Source organism: Leucopleurus acutus (genome assembly GCF_964270905.1).
Source record: "Leucopleurus acutus genome assembly, chromosome: 6".
Lineage (NCBI taxonomy): Eukaryota > Metazoa > Chordata > Mammalia > Artiodactyla > Delphinidae > Leucopleurus > Leucopleurus acutus.
This window is the reverse complement of record NC_139149.1, coordinates 40,705,528-40,729,126: the sequence shown is the minus strand read 5'-3', so window position 1 is coordinate 40,729,126 and position 23,599 is coordinate 40,705,528. Positions and strand designations below refer to the sequence as shown.

General features: G+C 42.5%; 1 protein-coding gene across 1 annotated transcript in view; it reads left to right on the top strand.

Moving 5' to 3' along the window:
* Positions 1–7,394: 7,394 nt before the first annotated feature.
* The window catches only part of CACNB4 (calcium voltage-gated channel auxiliary subunit beta 4), a gene marked incomplete at its 5' end in the record, with an annotated part of 265,940 nt that continues 249,735 nt past the window's right edge, over positions 7,395–23,599 (top strand). The window contains 2 exons of the mRNA XM_082840748.1: positions 7,395–7,454; positions 7,956–8,039. Of these exons, the coding sequence (XP_082696874.1) occupies positions 7,395–7,454; positions 7,956–8,039 (144 nt within the window). The remainder of the gene's footprint in view (positions 7,455–7,955; positions 8,040–23,599) is intronic.

Sequence of the window (23,599 nt, the reverse complement as noted above, 5' to 3'; positions counted from 1 at the left end):
CTATTTCTGTCCCAGGATCCCATCCAGGATACCACATGTCATTTAGTCATCATGTCCCCCCAGGCTCCCTTTGGCTGTGACAGTTTCTTGGACTTTCCTTGTGTTTGATGACCTTGACAGTTTTGAGGAGAACCAGTCATATATTTTGTAGACTGTCCCTCAATCGAGATTTGCATGACATTTTCCTCATGAATAGACTGGGGTTATATGTTTGTGGGAAGAAGACCCCAAAGGTAAAGTGCCTTTCTCCTCACTTGATACCACGGGTATGTACTGTCATCCTGATCACCGTTGATGTTGATCGATCTCGAACACCTGGCTGAGGTAGTGTTTGTCAAGTTTCTCCACTTCTCCTTCCCAAGTTGCACTCTTTGGAAGGAAGTCACTATGTGCAGCCCATACTGAAGGAGGGGCAGCTGTGCTTTCCTCCTTGAAGGGTGGAGTATCTAATAAGAGTATTTGGAATTCTTCTGCATGGAAGGTTTGTCTCTTCTCTTCTGTTTATTTATTTAATCATTTATTTTTATCACTATGAGCTCATGGATATTTATTCTATACGTTAGGATATATTCCAATACTACTTCATTTTATTGCTCAAAGTGTTCCAGCTTTGGCCTTTGGGAGCTCTTTCATTTTGCTCCTGTGCCCCTTTGATATACTCCCAATCATTTTTTTTTGTTTGTTTTTAGCACTTCTTTACTTTCTGGCACTTTAAGATGCTCCAGGCTTATGTTATATATTTCCTGCCCCACTCCTAAAATCAGCCATTTCTTCAAGGTGCCCCTTTATTAGAGAATAGTATTAGAAACCAAGACCTGGATCCTAGATGCATTTGTTGCTGCTGAGATATAGTTATTTCTAGGCCCTCAACTGAAGGCAAGAAAATATGTGTGTATACTAACCTGTGTATATACACATATCTATAAACGTTTCTATATGGAACCATCTGAATCTATATCAAGGTACACTTGAGCTCATACCAGTGTCTCTGACTCTAATCCATTACCACATGGATCACCCCAGCCTTCTCCTGTTGCTCATCTGTAACCTTCCACTCCAACAGTAGAAAAGCTGGCTCCCAGTACTGGCCATCTGTTTACCTAATTGTCCAATTCCAGTATGTATGTATAGTGACTTCTGAATTGTTAACCTTTCCCCATCAGGAACAACTTTGTCAACTGCAGTACAGTGCTTATGCACAGTTCCTTTTGCCTTTAGTCTTACAGACTCTACTCATTTCCAGAGTTACTTAGGCCAGTACCTTTTCCGCCACTCCCTTCAGTGAAGTTGTTTCATATATTTATAATAATAAAAATAAAAATTAAAAAAAATAATATTCTTTTGTCACATTCTGCATCCCATCTTGGAATCGCCAAACTTCCTAAATGATTATTTTTTAAAATTTGCACACATTAAAGTTCACTCTTGGTGCTGTAAAGTTCTATAGATTTTGACAGATGCATAGTGTCAAATATCCACCATTACAGTATCATACAGAATAGTTTCACCACCCAAAAAAATCCCATGCTTCACCTATTCAACCCTCCCTGTCTCGAACCACTGACCTGTTTACTGTCTTTATAGCTTGACTTTTTCTAGAATCGCATATAAATGTAATCATTTATGTAGCTACAAATGTAGCCTCAGACTGGCTTCTTTCACTTAGCAATATGCATTTAGGGTTTTTCCATGTCCTTTTATGGCTTGTTCATTCTTTTTTATCACTGAATGGTATTCCATTGTATGATTTACCACATTTAAAAAAATCCATTCACCTATTGAAGGACATCCTGGTTGCTTCCAGTTTGGGGAGTTATAAATAAAACTGCCATAAATATTTGCATGTTGGTTTTTGTGTGGACGTAAGCTGGACTGTTGGTGTGTTTAGCTTATTAAGAAACTGACAAACTGTCTTCCAAAGTGGCTGTACCTTTTAGCATTCCCATCATCAATGAATAAGAATTCCTGTTGCGGGCTTCCCTGGTGGCACAGTGATTAAGAATCCGCCTACCAATGCAGGGGACGCAGGTTCGAGCCCTGGTCTGGGAAGATCCCACATGCCGCAGAGCAACTAAGCCCATGTGTCACAACTACTGAGCCTGCGCTCTAGAGTCCGTGAGCCACAACTACTGAGCCTGCGTGCTGCAACTACTGAGCCCGTGTGCCGCAACTACTGAAGCCCACACACCTAGAGCCCGTGCTCCACAAGAGAAGCCACCACAATGAGAAGCCTGAGCACCACAACAAAGACCCAATGCAGCCAAAAATTAAAATAAATATAAATTAAAAAAAAAAATTCCTGTTGCTTCTAATCCTCACTAACAATTGGTATTGTCAATTAAAAATTTTTTTTAACCATTCTGATAAGTGTGTAGTGGTATTGTATTGTCATTTTAATTTGCATTTTCCTATTGACAAATGATGTTGGGTATCTTTTCATATGCTTATTTGCTATCCATATGCTTATTTTCTACCATCTTTGGTAAGGTGTCTGTTCAAATTTTTTGTCCATTTATTAATTGGGTTTTCTTATTGTTGACTTTTGAGAGTTGTTTGTATATTTTGTTTACAAGTTCTTATCAGATTTGTGTCTTGCAAATGTATTCTCCCAGTCTGTGACTTATTTCATTCTCTTAACAGAGTCTTTCACAGAGCAGAAATTTTTAATTTTAATAAAGCCAAACATACCAACTTTTACTTTGTTGGATCACATTTTTGGTAGTGGTGTTTCTAAAACCTCATCACCAAACCCAAAGTCATGTAGATTTTCTCCTATTTTTTCTCCTAGACATTTTAAAGTTTTGCATTTTACACTTAGATCTATGATCTATTTTGAGTTAACTTTTTAAAGTCTGAAGATTTTTCAAAATAGAGGCTTTGAGATAATCCATATACCATACCATTCATCCATTTAAAGTGTACAATTCAGTGCTTTTTAGTGTATTCAAAGGTATGTGCAACCATCACTCTAATCAGTTTTATTAACATTTTCTTTGCCTCAAAAAGAAGCCCTGTACCCTTAGCTATCACCTCAATATCCCCCCAGCCCTAAGCAATCACTAGTCTATTTTTAGTCTCTATAGATTTCCTTATTCTGGACATTTCATGTAAATGGAATCATACACTATATGACCTTTTGTGATTGATTTCTTTCACTTAGCTTAATATTTTCATTTTTTAGCTTAATATTTTCAAGGCTTATCCATATTGTAGTTTGTATCAATACTTAATTCCTTTTTATTGCCAAATAATATTCCATTGTATAGAGATACCACAGTTTGTTTATCCATTCATCAGTTGGTGGACATTTGGGTTGTTTCCACTTTTTGGCTATTATGAATAATGCTGCTATGAGCATTCTTGTACAAGTTTTTGCATGGACATATACTTTTGTTTATCTTGGGTATATACTCAGGAGTAGAATTGCTGGGTCATTTGGTAACCTTATGTTTAACCACTTGAGTAGTTGCCAGACTGTTTTTCAAAGGAGGTGCACCATTTTACATTCCCACCATTAGTGTATTATATTTCGAATTTCTCTGTGTCCTTGCCAACACTTATTATCTTATGTTTTCATTATAGTTATCTAGTGCATGTAAAGTGGTATCTCATGATATGTTGTTTTTTTCTTTGGCCGCACCATGGAGCATGCAGGATCTTAGTTCCCTGACCAGGAATCGAACCCGTGTCCCCTTCAGTGGAACATTGGAGTCTTTTAAAAAAAATTAATTTTTGGCTGTGTTGGGTCTTCTTTGCTGCATGCGGGCTTTCTCTAGTTGCGGCAAGCAGGGGCTGCTCTTCGTTGTGCTACGTGGGCTTCTCACTGCAGTGGCTTCTCTTGTTGCAGGGCATGGGCTCTGGGTGCACAGGCTTCAGTAGTTGTGGCACATGGACTTCAGTAGTTGTGGTTCACGGGCTCTAGAGCTCAGGCTCAGTAGTGTGGCACACAGGCTTAGTTGCTCCATGGCATGTGGGATCTTACCGGACCAGGGCTCAAACCCGTGTCCCCTGCCTTGGTGGGTGGATTCTTAACCACTGCGCCACCACGAAGTCCCGGAACATCGGAGTCTTAACCACTGGACTGCCAGGGAGATGTCCTCATGGTTTTGATTTGCATTCCCCTGAAGACTAAAAATGTCAAGCATCTTTTCATGGGCTTATTGGCCATTTGTATATCTTCTTTGGAGAAATGTCTATTTAGATTCTTCACCTATTTCAAAATTGGGTTATTTGTCTTTTTATTACCGAGTTGTAATATATATATGTGTGTGTGTGTGTGTGTGTGTGTGTGTATATATATATATATATATATATATATATATAATATACAAGTCCCTTATTACATATATTGAATATGATTTGCAAATATTTTCTCCCATCCTGTTGTCTTTTCACTTTCTTGATATTGCCCTTTGAAGTTCAAACATTTTAAATTTTGAAGCCCAGTTTACTTTTTTTTTCTTTTGTTGCTTGTGCTCTTGGTGTCATATCTAAGAATCCGTTGCAAAGCCCAAGGTCATGAAGATTTACCCTTATGCTTTCTTCTAATAGTTTTCCATTTTTATGTAAAACTTTCTCATTTAGGTCTTTGGTCCATTTTGAGTTAATTTTTGTACGTGGTGTGAGGTAGGGGTCCAACTTCATTCTTTCAGCTCTGGTTCTGGGGGCAGGGACAATGGTGTATCTCTCTGAGTGACACCCTCACTTTAGGAGCTGAGTGCTTGGTAGGGAGGGGCAGTAGGCCGGTCTTCTGGCTTGTCTCTCCATGAGTGATCAGGGCCCCAATATTCTCAGTGGCACTGTGTCCAAGGTAGAGCCCCCATCCCACAAGTGAGGGCTGGGCTAAAGAAGGGAGCCCCCACCTCTCTGCTATATTTGATGGGAACTTAGCCTCAGCAACAGGTGGCTGCTGCAGGATGATAGATGCCCCATGACCTGTCCCTCTCAGGAAAATAACCCTCCATCTGGGAGCTGAGGGGAGAGGGAGCCCTGTGTTCTCAGCTGTACCAGTGTACAGTAAGTTTCCCTCTTTCTGAACTGGATGGAGGTGGTGGTGGAGGGGAAAGCAGGTCCTAGTTCAAATACCACAGGCTCACTTTTCTTACTGAGTTTTAGTAAATTTTCCTGAATAAAGGTTTCTTCATTGGCTGCATACCCTCAGGACCATTTCCAGAGATTAAAGAATTTTTTAGAAACTATTTTCACCATTTCTGCTGTAAGGTAGGTACAGAGAACCCCTCACTGTCATGCTGCTGTAGATTCTTTTTTGGTAACTCAAAGTAGTAAGACTGTGGGCAGTGGAACACCAGAAAACTCAAATCCCAGTGCCCACATAGTAATTCATTCTGTAAGTATCGAGTAAGTATCAACTAGGAAAATGGCTGAGAACTAAAAATGGATTGAGTTGACAGTAACTAAAGCAGGAGTTATGCATTGGCAGACATAACATTACCCATATACTTTATGAAATATCTACTATATGTGAGGTATAAGAGTGGAAGATAAAAAGCTAAAAATCTATTTTAGAAATTAGACTTTCACAAAAAGAGAACAAGTAAACCAAGGCAGTCTGCACTAAGTGCCCAGAGAATAAATGCTCCAGTTTTTCAGGGGCACAAGAAACTACCCAGACCTGGAATGGTCAGGGGAGATTTCTGTGGAGGGAGAGTGTGCTGAGCTAGGCTGGGAAGAAGGGTAGCATTCAGCCCAGTGTGGGTTGGGGGAAGGATACATTCCAAGGCAGAGGTGCTGAAGTGGGATTGTATTTGGTATGTCTGAGTAATAATGAGTAGACCTGTCTGCTTGCCGGAAGGTCTGTTGAGAGATCAAGTTGGAGAAATGAGGTGGCGACCAGAAAAGCAGGGGCTTGATTGTTGGACCATGGAGTTTGGACCCTGTCTTGTGGGCTGCTGAAAGCAATGAGTGCTTTTTAGAGAAGAGTGGCTTGGGCAAAGAGATTTTAGGAAAGTGGCTTTGCTTGTAGTGTGTAGATAGAATGGAGTGTGTGTGTGTGTGTGTGTGTGTGTGTGTGTGTGTGTGTGTGTGTGTGTGTGTGTGTGTGTATGTGTGTCCAGCAGGGAGCCAGGAGGCAAGGAGACTAGTTATTAGGCTGTTACAAAAAATTGAAGGTCTGGATTAAGTGAAGGGGGTGGGAATGTAAAGAAAGTGTCTGGTGGATGGTAAAACATAATCAGGACCTCAATAAGGCCAACCAATTGTTAAAACAAACATGGCAGTTTCCCTAAAAAAAATACTAGAACCCAAAGTGACATGGGCTGATTTAGCAGTTTGAGATACTATGCAAATTTTATTGATGGATTTCTCTTGCAGTTACTGTAATTAAACGGGGTCTCTTTATTTTTGAATTCGCATATGTTTTTCTTCCCTCTTCTTATTACTTCAAATCCCTCTTCTCCACAATTCGCTTTTAATTTGATCTCAAATTAATCTCTACTATGTTTTTGCAGGAGGAAACCAAGGGTTGCAACAACGGCAAAGATTGTGTATGATTTCAAAGATGAGTTTCCTCCCTTGAAAACAGATGTCCGCGTAGAAGTGGGAGGCACGTGGCCAACTCTTGCTTTTTAGCAGGTCTAACATGACCTTCAAAACTCCTTGGGGTATGCTGGTCTCCTGCGGGGCTGCATCCCCGTCAGACTCAGGTTGTCATAGTCTCCCGCGGCTGCCTGGATGTGTATGGCTTGGGGTTCTGAAGCTAGAGTTCACAAAACAATACAAAAACACCGACAAAAACCAAACCACAAAACCCCATGCCTTACCACCGTGGGCAGATGAGTGAAGTCGCGGAAGAAAGGTTCGACTCTTGCTTGCCCTTTTAAAATTCCAGTGCAGCAAACACACACACACACACACACACACACGCGCGCGCACACACACACACACACACACACACCCGGGTCGGCTCTTCCCACTCACTGCCACACTGCACCAGCGTCCCTCCCAAAGTCCTGATTCATGAACCGTGCCACCTTTGTCTCATTCTAAACTGTGCAGACTATTTTAATCCTCCCACCCCCATCCCAGATTCCCCCCCTCCCTTTCTCCTCTGGAAAGCTCTGATGTAAGGCGCTCGCTAGGTGTGAGAGCGCTTCTCCCGATCGGCTCCGGTAGACGAGATTCCGAGAAGCCCCCTCCGCAGGACCTGCGCCTGCGGGGTCCGCTGCCCGGGACCCCGCTGTGGGCGCGGGGGAAGCGTCTCGGTCGCTTTAAGGTGTTGCGCTCTCGGAAGGGCGGGCAGGGAGGCCGGGAGCCGGCGCGGTGCCGGGAGCGGGTGGGGAAGTCCCGCCGCCCTCCCCTACCTCCCGCTTCCGAACGTCCAGGGGCCTCACCGCCCTCCGCCCACAGCGCCCGGGCCCGCCATGCGGCTGTGAACCATGTCCTCCTCCTACGCCAAGAACGGGACAGCGGACGGGCCGCACTCGCCCACCTCGCAGGTACCGCCCCCTCCTCCCCCGTCCTCGGCTGCCCTAGAGCGCCCCGCCTTCGCGCCCGGCGCGCGTGGCCCCCAGTCCTGGGAGTCTGAGGCCCCGCTCCCTCGCCCCTCCCCCCGCGTCCCTTCCTCCTCCGCCCCTCCTCTTTCTCCTCCTTCTCTTCCTCCTCCTTCTCACCTCGTTCGGGTCTCTGCGCTCCCGCTCCGGAGCCCGCAGCCTTCCCCAGCCCATGCCGGGGACTCGGCCCCGCACCCTGAGAGTCTTTGTTAATGGATGTGGTGGGTGCTCGCGGGCTGCTCTTCTCGGGCGCCTTTTCAGCCGTCGAGGCTTGAGTGGGTGGGTGGGGTGGAGGCTGTATCTGGGGACCGCGGAGGAGACTTGGGTGCGGGCTCTGGGGGACCCCGGGGATCTGGTGTCCGGAGGCGGACTCTAGCCAGGGGTGGTCGCCCGGTTCCACACTGCCGTCCTTACCGGGTTCTTTCTGGCTCCGTGTGTCGAGTCCAGGTGGCCCGAGGCACCACGACCCGGAGGAGCAGGTTGAAAAGATCCGATGGCAGCACCACTTCGACCAGCTTCATCCTCAGACAGGTAGGAGGCGGGCGCAGGGGAGCAGGTTGGGCAGAAAGCCGAGCGCGCGGCCCCCACGTGCCGGAGCGGCTGGTAATGTCTCAGCGCGTCGCTTTTCGGCCGCGGGCGGGAGCTCCGGCTGGTCCTTCACCCTCTGCCCCGGGTTCCCAAGTCTTCGGGTCCTGGGAAGTTAGTTTGTGGGTGTGGACACAAGCCGGCGGGGACCTAGTTTAGGTCAGGGACGTTGAATTTAAGACTGGAAGTTATTTCTTTTTGCACCTTCGATGCGTGAGGAAGCGTTTTAGTCGTGTGACTGGACTTTGAGCGATCAGAGCCCCTGGGGCCGGACGACTGCTGTGATTCGGCTGAGAGTTAGAGGGCTCTTCTGTTTTGCCCTATTTTAAATACTCTCCTTTGTCATCTCCGAGCTCTGGTCAAATGAAAGACACTTGGAACGGAAAGTTTGGTCTCGCTTTGGGACCTATTTGGTTCGCTCAGTTAGGGAAAGACAGCGGATCTGGTTTAAATCGAAATAAGCGAAGGCCGGCCCTCAGTTTCGGGGGTCTCGGTGGTGCTACACTTAGTGTTTGTTTTCTTAGGGGTTTTCTTCTGCGTGGTTCTAGTGCGTGTTGACAGTGCTAAAAATCGCCGGTTCAGCTGAATGCTGAGGTGTCTTTTACCTTGACACAGGAAATTGCTCGTTAATTTGCTGCAAAGAAACTACCCCTACAAAGCTGCTGGGTGCTAGAGAGATCATGCAAAGGGGAATCATCTTGATCTCTCTTTGGAACAGAAACTGTCGAGGTGTGTGAGTTCGGGGTACCCTGGGAGGACTTTGGTCATCGCACCACGACGTTTTTATCCCAAGGCTCCGCTGTGGGCTGCTGGAGTGACATTGGGAAGTTTTTTTCCCTCTGGGTCACTCAGATCATTGTGTTTTTAACCTATGATGGCAGCTGCACTGTGTTTCTGTAGTGATTGTTATCAATTTAAACAGATTATCCATGACGAATTGGGTATTAGACTCAGAATTGGACTCAGACCTCTCCTAAAAAGTCCATAGAGCATATTTACATGATTACATAGGCATTCATTTTCTGCAGAAACAGAAGTTATTCCTACGACTCTTTAATTCAGTGAGTACTAAGCATGTACATTTAAAAAATAAATATATTTTGGATTCTGAATTCATTCGAAAGTGTATTCTATCCTTTTTGCAGTGTTCAGATTATTTATGTATTTAATAAAGCAAAGACATTCTTCATCTTTTACAAAAATTGAGTTAGGTGACTGAGATCTTGTTTATGTTATTTTGTAGGTGCCTATTTTTGGTAGTGTTTTATTATTGCAACTTCTTAGAAATATTAATTATACAGCAGTGTATTCCATGAGCTGTTTGACTAAAACTTTTGAGTTCAGCTACACCATCACTTCACTAATGTTTTATTCTTCCAAGCACAGAGCCATCAATATCCTTTGTAATACTCTTTCCTCAATTTAAATGAAAAAGTGAGATAATGCATGTATAAGTTCTTGTTAAGTGTGCTGGTATGTGTTGGCTTAAAAATGTAAAAAGTATTCATGCTAAATAATTTCGAGAGTAATTTAAACCATTGCAGATTTTTGGAACAAATATATTTCATAAGTCTTTCTGAAAATAGGCTAGGATTTGTTGGTGTAATAAGATGGCCTAATTTAAATTCAGAAGCTAGCTGTAATTGTATTATATACACAATCTTAACTAACTTTTCTGCACAAAAATAATACATAATTTTTGTGAGCACTTACAGTTCGGTAAGCATCCTATATATGATCTTGTTTAAATGGCATAATATAGACTTCTATAATGGCTACAATAAAATAACTGAGGGATTTTTATTTATTTGACAAGAGATGAAAAATGATTCCAAATGTAACTTTAACAGTGTATTTTGAAATTAAATTGAACAGTTTTCACCCAAATGCCAAAAAAGTATTTTTTTAAAAAGCACAACAGCTGTTTATGTTACTAGAGACTCATTATTTGTAGAGTGACCAGTGGTTTATTGTTTTCAAATTCTTGATGTATTTCACAATCTCTGTGATGCCTTTGCACATGATGAAGATAGTGAGGATACCAATAAAAACAGTGCTGCTCATTTCTCTGCTATATCATTTACAGAGACGGGAGGGGCAAGATTTCACTTACTAAAAAAAAAAAAAAAGATTGTGTTGAATCAGATGGGTAAATCTGGGCTGGTGGTAAAGAACAGAGGACAGCTGGCAAACTCATCAAATAGAACAGTGTTTATTCTTTGAGCTGGTAAAAAAATTTCAGTGTTCATGTGTGTATATGCACAGATGAATATGTGTGCACACACATACACAGGTACACATGTGAGTTGGCCTGAAAATGAACAGACTGAGACAGAGAGCCTGCCTCTCCCCTGAGGACTGCTCACAAAGTCCCTCTGGCATCTTTGACCTTGTTTCCTGGCCTCCTAGATTGCTGCCCTCCACAATTTAGGAGGGATGCAGGTTTTGGAATGAATCCAGGGAGCAGCTAAATTATTTCTTTGAGGAAAAGTGAGAAGATTAAGTATTTTGCCACTGAAAGGAGAGAGAGCTAGGGGTGACCCAGTAATGATCTTCAAAATGTACACAAAGATGGGACTTCCCTGGCGGTCCAGTAGTTAAGACTCTGAGCCTCCCCTTCAGGGGCTCGGGTTGATCCTTGGTTGGGGAACTATGATCCCATATGCTGTGCAGTGCAGCCAAAAAAAAAAAAAAAAAAGTACACAAAGACGTTCTTTGGAAATGTGATGGGCTGTTGTCAGTCTTCACTGAGGATGAAACTCAAGAATTGGCTACAATTAGAAAGGAATGATGCTTTTACAGCAGGACTTTCCGAAGAGCGTTGATATCATCGGAATGGCTTTCCAAGTAAGGCTGTAGAATTTTGTCTCAGGAGATTACTTTTGACAGGCTGTTTATGAATAGATTGTTTATTCATGTTTTAAATTTTTAGGAAACACATTAAATATTTGCTATGTGCCTAGCACTGCACTAGATACTGTGGAATAGGAATGAAAAGAAGAATGAGACACAGCTTCTGTACCCAAAGGATTTTATGATCTAGTTATGGAGACATAGATGTATACAAATAATACGGTGAAATGCAGCAAGGAGTTAGGGTGTCTGCAGAATGCCCATGTGTGCTGAGTATATGAGATACCCATGGGTGGCACTGTGCATACAGGTTGTGTGGTAGAATGCTACAGGTTACTCTCACTGGGGTTACTCCCACCTTTCTCCCCACTGGCTTTCGAAGGAAAATCTGATCAGAGTGAGATCAGTTTGTTGACCTCTCCTTGTTAAGTCTGCCTTTATGAGAACTGCAGAGTCTCACAAGGCCTGGCTCCTACCAGCTTCCAGCCTCACCTTAAGCCATGATCTCTAAGCTCTGGACACAGATCTTGAACACACCACCCTCCCTCCTGCCATAGGCCCTTTGCGCGTGCTGAGTTGTCTGTGTGGAGGGCTCTTGTTCTCCCCTCTGCCTAGCTGATTTTTTAATCTTCCTTGAGACCTAAGTTTAGTCTTCACTTCTTCTTCTACCCTCCCTGTTAAGGTTAGTTCCTTAGCCACTTACCTCACCCCAGAGTGCATTGTGCCAGTTCTCAATAGTACCATCACGATTTATTTAACATTTCATTATTTAACATTTAATTAGATTTTTTTGTTAATGTCTGTCTCCCTATCCAGATAACAAGTTCCACTAGGGCACGGACATGTCTGTATTTGGTCTCCTTTTTGCCCTCAGCACTTAGCATAGTAGATGTTCAGTAAATACTTATTTGATTGAATGAAGGAGTGGATGAATGGAGGACTAGCTTGATGTATTTTAGACATGAGGTTCTGCTCCAATATTAAACTCTTTGTTTAATCTGGAGAAATTGCCTCCTAACAAACCTCCCTCAAATTTAGTGACTTAAAGCAACAACATTTAAAAAAATGTCTGTGTACTGAGCAGACACAGTTCTTCTTTGTGTGATGTTACCTGGGTACTGGGAAGGCTGAAATGTCTAAGACAGCCTCACACGTGTGGTCGGTGGTTGGTGCTGGCTGCTGGCTGAGAACTCAAGTAGAGATTTTGGCAGAGGGCTCACTTTTCCTCTACCTGGGCCTCTCAGCATGGTTGCTTGAGCTTCTTCCCAACATGGTGGCTAGGTACCAAGCAGGACCATCCCAAGAAGCAAAGGCTGAAGCTGTAGACTTTATAAGACCTGGTATCAAAAGTTATATGACATCACTTCTGTTGCAATCTCTAAGTCAAAACAAATCAAAGGGATAGCCCAGTTTCAAAGGGAGGGGAAATAGACTCTATCTTTTGATGGAAATAGACTCTATCTTTCGAAGGGGTGTGTCAAGGTCACCTTACAAAGGAGCACATAGAATGGAAGATATTGTTGCAGCCATCTTTGGAACCATCTACCTTAAAGCAAGGTTCCTTCTGTTTTTTTCAGATTATGCTAATCAGATAATCATTACAATAATTCAATGAACCCACACTGTAGGTAGAGATCTAAAACACATTCAGGTACTAAGTTGATACTATAATAAAACAAGTTGGCAAAAATATTCTTTGGGTTCTAATTTGAGCACTGGTTATAGACAGATTTCTCTGATGAAATGCAGATTCATCAACAGAAGGTATAGGCTTTGTGCACAGCTCTAAGAATAATCATACACTTGGAGTCATGCATATATGCAAAATTTATCCATAAGCTTAGAATCACAGAATTATAGAACCGGAAGAGATTGTGGAGGGAAAGCACTTTGATTCCCCATTTTTAGATGAATGAAACACAGACCCAAGGACATAAAGCCCTTATCAAGGTCACACCAGTAGATAGTGGCAGAACAGAGACAGGAGACCCCCACTCAGATTCTACAGTTTTTCCACCACAACACACTTCATCCCTGAATAATCACGACAGGCACACAAACACACAAGGACTTACTCCTCTTAGAGCCTAGAAATATTCCTAGTTTATATGGTTACTGTGAAGAGCAAAGCAACCACTGAAGAATCTGCAGACTGTAGTTTTTTCCCAGTTTTATCATAGGATGGAATGTTTGTTTGCATGGTTCACGGTTCATGGACGTTTGTTTGTTTGTTTACTTACTAACGTACTAGTCATTGTATTAGCCAGTCTGACCAGAAGATGAAATTACTTGAGTTTTTACAGCTGAGGGACTTGAATTATAGAGACATGATTAAACAGGTGAGGGGAGGGCTTAAAAGCTAAACCTAGAGGTTAGCAACAGCGGGAAGCTGCTATCACCTCTAGGTACAAGGACAAGGGGAGGAGACTGTAACTAGAACCCAGGGGCCAAAATCACCTGGTAGATGCTGGAACCAGTGGGGTACTGTTTGTAGGAGCAAGAGACACAGGAGATGCAGCCTCTGTCAGAGAAGCCACTTGAGGTGGAGAAAATGGGGAGAAATACTCTGGCTTCTCCTTTCTTGTGCTCCCCACCCCTGCCTTGTCTCCCACTGGCTGACCTGGACACCAGCTGACATGGGAGTCTGGGAAACAACCTGCAGGCCATGGGCCCCCTGAGACAGAAAGCAGAGCAGAAAAAGGAGAGGATGAATCTGAGGAAAACAGGCCAGGACTGGCACAACTATTATTATATTTTAGCTGCCTGGAAGATAATAATGAATCGTTTTCATCAGCAAAATTGGAAGCTTTTACTTGCTCTGTAAGTCGACTGTCCTTGCTAAATGATATAATCCAGTGACAGTGAACCTTAAGGAAAAGTTTATACCTATTTCCTTTGTGAATTCTATCCGGAATGCATCTTCCCAAATTGAGATCTGATAGAACAAAACAGAACTCTGCCTCTGTGGCAAACTGTGCTGCGTTCTGGCTCTTGGGCTTGAATAAATGGAACTGAATTTATGAAGCTTCTTTCGGATTGAGAAATCTAATTACTAGGCAGCTAACCCGTTAAGCAGTCGTTTTTGCTTTTCTCCGAGTTTCTGTTCGTGGCGTGCAGAGTTCCCGAAATCTCATTTTTTATAGAATAAAGAACTATGTATCCTTCAGTTTAGGTTGATCAGATTTTATTGAAGCTTACATAAATTCTGATTCAAATTTTAATCCTTCTAGAAAATTATAGGACGCCGCGTGAAAATGAAGCTGAAAATGACCTTGGCTTTGCTGTGGCCCTCTCCCTGTAATTATTCCACGTGCTGCTCCAGACAATGTTGTTACCAAGGATCAGGGACTGTTTCTTCATCAAGGGAAAAAGCAAGGGCAGAGCGGGAGAGAATGTAGTTTTGTCTACAAACTACAGTTAGTAGCTAGTTGTAGAAACGAGTCTCTTCACTCCTGATGAGCCTACTAACTCAGTGGGGTTAGCTGGGCTTAGCAGATCGAGTTCTAACCCATCTTTTCTGGCTGAGGTTGTGGCGTTGTCCAAGCTCATCATTGTCCCCTGAGTCTGGCCCTTTCTTGGTCTCATTTCTGCAGCTCAGATTCAGAAGAAAGCATAAGCCCTAACCAGGGTGAGTGGGCTTGCACCTCACTCAGGTTCACTGAAGACCCCAGGAAATGTCCACAGACTTGTGGGGAGTGGAGCGTGCAGGCCGCATTCCATGTTTGGCCTCTGCAATGCTTTGGAGAGGAGTGCTTCCTAGAACAGCGCCACCCTCTCTGCTTGCTTGCCCTTTTCAGCCGGAGTGTGTGTGTGTGAGAGAAGGACCATCTGAGCCCCTGCCTGGTATAGGCAGAGCCCCTGGATGGTGTTCGCTTCCTTTGAGTCCAGGCTGTTGCACCAGTATTTCCCCTGTGGGCTGTGCAGAGCACTTCCTTACCGTCCCCAATGACACATTCTCTTGATAATACCTCTCCAGATTAGAATCCACCAAATTGATAAGTCTCAAGAAGAGCTAGGCTGTTATCTGTAAAGAACCTCCATAAAACCCCATTCCGATTTAAGCAGCCAGTATGGTCCTGCCTTCACACAGTTACATGTCCTCATTCTAACTGAGCCAGGAGAACGTAGAGGTAGCACACGCACTCTTTGTTCTAGAAGAGTGTAAGTTATGAACTTGACTACAGAGTGACACATCAGACGTTTTACATGGATTCAACCATGTGAATGGGGTCAGGGAGGGGGGTAGGGTGAGAACTAGAAGCCTGAACTAATGAAGAGGCTAAATTATAGATTCAATTTTAAGGGAATAGTTTTATTGCTTTCAAGTAACAATAATGACAAGCTGTGTGCTTCCTTAGCTGGCGTTCAGAAAGCGAGAAGGCTGATGAATTACCAACACCTGGCTTGAATATAGATGGTGCTTTGAAATTCCTTGAAGATGGTTTTCATTTTAACTAGAAAAACATGCCGCTCTGCAAACTTCCTACTTTCTTTACTATATCCTTTCTTATCACACCCATAAACAGAGCAGAGGTAATTACTTGAATCCAAAGGGATGACATTCAGCATTGTGCTTTATTTACTGAAAGTATAAGTTAGATGGGGCCATAAAACTTGAGGGACATCTGCTGAATCTTTCTCATCATTTTCACTGTAATCATTGGATGACAAAGTGTGCCTATTTTATTTCTCATTTTATGTTCTTTTCTGTTGGTGGAGGTATCTTTCTCCAGGGCTGCAATTTAAATTGCTGGAGCAGAAGTCTTTGTTTTGAGAGGAAATATTTTGTAAACAAACTTGAAAAGAATCTGCATTTTTTTCAGGTTGTGAGAATCACTAGAAATGGTAAACTTTTGTAGTGCTCACTGTGTCTGAATGTTATGATATTATTTTTTAACTCCTTAGGAAAATTTTTTTTTCAGTTTCTTTTTTAATACAGGAAAGACCAACAGTAAGTGAAATGCATAATAACTCACGTAGATGAATTTATCATCCTGGCCCACTTCCTTCTCCAGTGGCCTAGTGCTAGGGTAACAGCTCAAAGGCTGATTATGTTTCCAAATCAAACAAGTGGATAAAATCCTCACTGTTGAGGTTGGAGTGCTTTATGGTCACACCTTTCTTATTTGGCCTCTTTGTGTGTGTGAGTGGAACAGAAATGAGGAAGTCATTCTTTCAGGAATTCAGAGGCTGTATTCTGTTATTACCATAATCTAATTTTCGAACATTTTCATCACCCCCCAAAAAAACCTTGTAACCATTAGCTGTCATTCCCCAACCTCCTTCCCACCTCCAGCCCTATGCAACCACTGATCTACTCTCTGTGTCTATAGATTTGCCTGTTCTGGACATTTCATTCCAAATTACATTCATGTAACTGGAACCATACAATAATATGTGATCTTTTGTGACTGGTTTTGGATTATTTCATTAGCATATTCTCTACACTAGTCTGAAGGTTTCCAGTCGTAGCCCCTGGTCTAAATGCAAATGTTGGCCTGCCTGTGGAAAGAGACTTGCCTTTCCTTAAGCCTAGATCCAGACAGCACTTCAAGTCATGGTGTTGAATTGGGTGGATCACATTTGTATTTATTTTGGAATTGCAGTGTCAGGTCATAAAGCTGAATTTGGGGGGGAGGGGTAAAACTATTTGACCTGCATGGAAATCAAATCCCTGACCTTGGCCTCCTTGTCATCAAGACTGAACAAAACTGAGTGACTCTCATCTATAGAAGGGATTTATGTAATAGGATGAGATCGACAGGATTAAAGAAAAATGTCAGGATTAAAGAAGAGTGATCAATGCCATCATTTTCAATAATTTTTAGTGATAGAAATGTCTTGGGTACTTACAATTCAAAATACTTCTTTTATCTAGATGTTTGTAATAACTCAGCTTTGGTAATTATATTTCTTCCTTGAGAGATACGATTAAGGAGAAAGCAGAGTGCTTGAGTCCCAAACTAAGTACAATATTTATGAGAATTATTGGGTGTATAAAACTGTACTTTCTATGTGGCAGGTGCTGCTCAATTATATTTGAGCACTTCCCTGGGGGACAAAAGTCAATTATCAACATAGTCCTGTGGGCGAGAAATAGGTCAGCTGCAAACATTCTCTGCTAATTTCAGAAAGCTTGAGGGGTGATTTCTTTTGGGGGATTTTTTTTTTTTTTATTCCTTTGGTTGTTGTAGGAAGACCTTCTGATTAGGGAAGGCTCTGTTTTTCATTTGGGTGTCTTATTCAGTTACTTTACTGTGAATATTTCTTTTGATCATGTAAAATGAAAATTAAACAAAATAGTATCTTTTAAAAAACTGTCAAATCTACATTGTAAGAATAATGTGTACCATGGGTATTATCATTACTGTTTCTTATATATTAGTAGAGATGCTCAGGCTTTAAATTCACCTGGTAAAATGCAAATTTCATATTTGCAAGTATTTTGTTTAATAGTTCTGTTACATAGGAAGCGTAAAAAGTGTTAATTGTTAAAAAAAGGAAGGATACTGGTGTCTTTTTTTAAAAAAATTATGTTTATATTTTTATTGTGGAAAAATACATGTAACAAACTACCATTGTAACCATTTTTAAATGCATAATTCAGTGACATTAAGTCCATTCGCTGGTGTTATTTTATTTTACTTTATTTTTTTATAAATTTATTTTATTTATTTATTTATTGGCTGTGTTGGGTCTCCATTGCTGCACGCAGGTTTTCTCTAGTTGCGGCGAGCAGGGCCTGCTCCTCATTGCGGTGCATGGGCTTCTCATCGCGGAGGCTTCTCTTTGTTGCGGAGCATGGGCTCTAGGTGTGCGGGCTTCAGTAGTTGTGGTGCACAGGCTTAGTTGCTCCGTGGCATGTGGGATCTTCCCGGACGAGGGCTTGAACCCATGTCCCCTGCATTGGCAGGCAGATTCTTAACCACTGCGCCACCAGGGAAGCCCTGCTGTCATTTTAAAAATGAGTGTGGCAGGTTATTTAAAAAGTGCAGACCAGGCAAAACTTAAATATATCCTACTTCAAAATACACTAAAAATGTCCACCATTGTCCAGGCCCCCAAACACAGCTGTGACCTTGTTTGAAGCCACAACAACAATAGCAGGAAACTGGCCCTGGAGCATGTCACGGTGCCATGGGGACTGCAGCTGAGCAGAACCAGGAGGCACTGTGGATGCCCAGCCGATCCCCAGGCTGGGTGTGGAGAGGTGGATGGGAATAGGTTGGGACCCTGCCCCAGAACACCTGTTTTCTTCTTCCTCCACTGTCTGAAATTCGAACAGTTTCTAGATGATTTGGGTTAAGGAGCAGCCTATTTTAAAACTGTGAACATTCCTGGGAGTCTTAAGGGGCTCTCGTCATTCATCTGTGATCGTGGTTTGACTTACTGCCTGCAGGTAAGCTCATTTCACTCTTGTCCCCAAGCCCACCTCAACAAGGCGGACGGTTCCCAACAGAGACCCCAGTCTCCCTGGGTCTTGTTTGTCCTTTCACACCTGTGTTCTCCCCTTACTTTCCCCCCCGACCCGCCCCTGCTACAAGCACACCTGCCCAGACGCAGACTCAACTCCTGCTCTCTTCCCTCACCCCCTCAGTCATGCCATTCCTTCTCCTTGAAGAAGGTCTCACCATTTTCACTTGATGCTGATCTTTCCATCTGTTAAACCCTTCTAGAACCTTCTCCTCCATGAAGTTCTGTGATACGGCTGCAGGTCTCCTTCTCTGGCACCCCCTGACATTCTGTTTTGACCGTTCCCTATTAAATTCTCCTTTGTGTAACCTGAAGGACCCCGTGCCCCTCCAGCCTGTGGGTCTGTGTGGCCATTGTCACTAACTAATCACATGGCGCAAGAGAAAGGAGAAGCAGCTTGGAAAGGAAGTCTTGATGTAGAGACATTGATAATGTCGCATTTTGCTTGTTCACTTCTCCTAGCTGTAGACAGAGGACTGCAACGCCTTGCCTCCTAATAGCCTGCCCATTATCTCTGAGTCGAGGGGGTGATCACAACTCTGTCCCTTATTGAGCTCGGCTGCCACAAGCCTTTGAAGGAGGTTATTCCCGCTGCAGTTGCTCTGCTTCATCTGTGAGGACACTGCTTCCTTCTTACTAAGATGCTGCTTCTCAGGCAAAATCTCAAAGGTGACTAACAGCACTATACTCTTCAGCCTCTCTGGACAAGTTGTGTTCCAGACTTCCTCAACTCTGGGTCACACTCTGAACCCTGGGCCCTCGAGGGGCACTTGCTGTGCCCTGCATCTCACATGTCCCCTTGTAAAGCCAGCTTCTGTGCTTTCAGCCTGCATCTCACTGTAGGGTTACACTGGGAAACAGACGTCATTCTGCCTCTGCCCCAGGACTGTACACAAAACTTGCTTCGAACAGCGACCCTCCCACCCATGCATACGTGTTGACCTGTATGTACAGTTTGAGGTAGCCAAGGCCAAACTTTGAATCCCCCATTAGTCTCATTGATAAGATACTAATAGTAATTTATGTATTTTTTCTTTATTTTTGTTTTATGAATTTGAATGGGGGTGTGAATAGAAAAAATAAGAGGAAAGAGGAAGGTAATATTGGGGCCTGAAGCACTCTGGGAGTTAGTGCAGGCCTGGGTTGGATATCAGAATGGAGACCTTGGGACAGAAGGAGGGCACTGGGTGCCTGGAGAGAAAAACAGTGGCTGGTGGGAGATGGTTTCAGAAAGGGAAGTGAATGAGGAACACACTTTGTTTATTTCAAACTTTGTTCTGGAACTGTATCTGTTGGGAATCTTTCAGTTGCAAATAAACAAACTCAATGCAATTGGCCAAGGCAAAGTAGAGAATTACTGGCTTATGCTGGTGAAGAGTTCAGGAGTACGTCTGGCTAGCTTCAGGTACGGCTTGTTCCAGTTCATGACTTCATCAGGGCTTCTGTTCCCTTTCTCTACAGTTCTTCCAGTACTGCATGATCTTCTGTGCTCAGTTCTGTGTGCTCGCTCAGGCCTCGGTTTGGCATTTTTCGTGGTGGCAGCAGTGGCCACAGTGGCTCAGGGTCTCCCATTCATCCACTCCCCTGTTCAGAGGAAGAGCTAGCTGTCTTATGGTAGCTCCAGCAAAAAGGAAAAGAAGGTTTTGTTTGTTTGTTTTCAGAGGTACCACCCTCCCTCTGAAACAACACAATACACACACACACATACACACACATATACTTCTTGAATCTTATTGGCCTGAAATGGCTCATGAACCAGTACTGTGGCCAGGGGACTGCCTGAAGCCAGTGGTTGGCCACTCCTGGAGACGAGATTGGGGTCAGCCCCACTAAGACTGAGAATGGGGAGGACCAGTTCCCTAAGGGAATTTGGGAGCTTAGTGGTAGACGGAGGGGAAAGTGGATGTTGCAGAAGCAATTAATCAGACGTTTATTCAAGGAAGGACCCTCAGGTGGACCCAGCCAAGATGGTGGGATTCATTCCTTCTCTTCCTTCTTGTATTACGTTTCATCCACTTCATGGGTTAAATAAGAATTTTTTAAAAATTATGTTAAATACATGTAACATAAAATTGACCATCGTAACCATTTTTCAGTGTACAGTTCAGTGATGTTAAGTACATTCTCACTGTTGTATTATCATCACCACCACCCATCCTAATTATAATTTTGTAGGGAGTCTAACGTTCTGTTGTAACATTGTTTCTTAATGAGAAAATATGTACCAAATTTCAAATAACTGACTAAACAATGAATTTATGGGACACCACGCAAGTATTAATACAGGAGTGGCTACCTGAATTAATATTTCTCAAGGGCCTCTGTTTTCCTGTCTGCAAAACGGGGGTTTGAGTGGGGTGGACTAGATGACCTCTGAGGTTCCTTCAGTCTCTAGTATTATAGAGCTTCACGTCTGTGTCTGCAGATGTGTGTGGTCAGTTCATGCATCTTGGTAGAAAACACTATATTCTGTAGTTTTTGCAGAAGTCCAGTGACACTTAGCTGCTGAGATGAACTCATAAAACATAGGGTCATTCAATATCAAATATTATTGAAAGTATTAGATGAAGGCATTCTTTATAGAATGTAGCAAAGAGATGATGTGGAAAGGTTAACAAGAGGAAAGATAATTTTGGATAGAGCCGGAATTTATAACTCTTTCAGGCACGTGCATACAGCCTGAAAGGATCTGCAAAGAATAGAGTGGGTTGTCAAGAATGAGATATTTGTGAAATGTGCTGAGATGGTTCTCAGATGTGCATCCTGGAAGCTATTAAGAGGAAGTCAGCTGAGAAGTAGTGTAGCTCCTGCTATTATGATGATTACAGCCACCAGGAAGAGCAGTAGCTAATGGGGCTTAAATCTATAATAAAGAATAACAAAAGTTGCCATATGGAAACTTTGCTGGAGGTGAGTGGAACCACAAGATTGATTCTTATCATTTAAAAACGCTGCATTAGGAGCTTTCAGTACTGACTTTCCTGCTTACCCCTAGTTTCATAGGGGAAGGATATTTAGCATTTGTAGTTCAGCATGGCTCCCCATATTCCAAAAAATGAGGCAGGAATTTCTGTTTTTAAGTGACATTAACTATTTAATAAGTAGACTTTGGTGGATATGTTTATAGAACTTCGTGTGTTCAAGTTGCCTGGGTAAGCTGGTGCACTTGATTGTTTTCCTTCTCATCCCTCTTCCAGTCAGTGGCACATGCTCCTTATTTATTATTTAAAAAATATGTTTACATCCTGGCTTGGTCTGGAAATGACTTAAGTTAGCTTGTATGATATCACAAGTGAAGAAAATGAACTAAGGAGAAAATAAGGCTAAGATGGTGTGCCAGTAAAATCCGAGTCACTTGTTAGTTGGGGCCCTCCAGTTTGACTCTGAACTTTCTAGGACGTACCCAGAGAGGAAAGCAAGGTCATTTACAGGATTTAGGATGTCCAAGGGTAAAAGTACACTTGTGGTTTAGGAGAAGCACAAATACTTCCCACTCTGAGACTAGAGAGAAGTTTCTCATGGAGTTGAGAGTGTGTAAGATAGTAAATTAAACCCTGATGTGACACCTTATCATTATTCTGGAGTTGTTTTTTTACTAATATCATTTACTATACAGATAATGTCCCTCATCGTGCTGGAGTATAGTTCAATAAAAGCAATTATGTGGGAGCCGTTGCTATATCATCCATAGATGTCTGTAATTCTCAACCTTGGCTGCATATTAGAATCACCAGGGAAGTATATAAAAATCCCCGTGCCAGGCTGCACTCCAGCCTCATTAAATCAGGATTTCTGGATATAGGACTCAGGCATCAGTATTTTTCAAATCACTTCAACTGATGGATGGGCTTATCTGGACTCAGTAATCCAGGTAAGGTTTTTTTTTTATAACATCTTTATTGGAGTGTAATTGCTTTACAATGTCGTGTTAGTTTCTGCTGTATAACAAAGTTAATCAGCTATATGTATACATATATCCCCATATCCTCTCCCTTTTGCGCCTCCCTCCCACCACTCTAGGTGGTCACAAAGCACCGAGCTGATCTCCCCGAGCGATGCAGCTGCTTCACACTAGCTGCAGTAGTGGGATTGCTGGGTCATATGGTAGTTCTATTTGTAGTTTTCTAAGGAACCTCCATACTATTCTCCATAGTGATTGTATCAATTGACATTCCCACCAACAGTGTAAGAGTGTTCCCTTTTCTCCACACACTCTCCAGCATTTGTTGTTTGTAGATTTTTTTGATGATGGCCATTCTGACTGGTGTGAGGTGATACCTTACTGTAGTTTTGATTTGCATTTCTCTAATGATTAATGATGTTGAGTATCCTTTCATGTGTTTGTTGGCCATCTGTATATCTTCTTTGGAGAAATGTCTATTTACATCTTCTGCCCATTTTTGGATTGGGTTGTTTGTTTTTTTGATATTGAGATGCATGAGCTGCTTGTATATTTTGGAGATTACTCCTTTGTCAGTTGCTTTGTTTGCAAGTATTTTCTCCCATTCTGAGGTTGCCTTTTCATCTTGTTTATGGTTTCCTTTGCTATGCAAAAGCTTTTAAGTTTCATTAGGCCCCATTTGTTTATTTTTGTTTTTATTTCCATTTCTCTAGAAGGTGGGTCAAAAAGGATCTTTCTGTGATTTATGTCACAGAGTGTTCTGCCTATATTTTCCTCTAAGAGTTTGATAGTGTCTGGCCTTACATTTAGGTCTTTAATCCATTTTGAGTTTATTTTTGTGTATGGTGTTAGGAAGTGTTCTAATTTCATTCTTTTCCATGTAGCTGTCCAGTTTTCCCAGCACCACTTATTGAAAAGGCTGTCTTTTCTCCATTGTATATTCTTGCCACCTTTATCAAAGATAATGTGACCATATGTGCGTGGATTTATCTCTGGGCTTTCTGTCCTGTTCCATTGATCTGTATTTCTGTTTTTGTGCCAGTACCATACCATCTTGATTACTGTAGCTTTGTAGTATAGTCTGAAGTCCGGGAACCTGATTCCTCCAGCTCCATTTTTCTTTCTCAAGATTGTTGTGACTATTCGGGGTCTTTTGTGTTTCCATATAAATTGTGAAATTTTTTGTTCTAGTTCTGTGAAAAATGCCATTGGTAGTTTGATAGGGATTGCACTGAATCTTTGGATAGTACAGTCATTTTCACAATGTTGATTCTTCCAG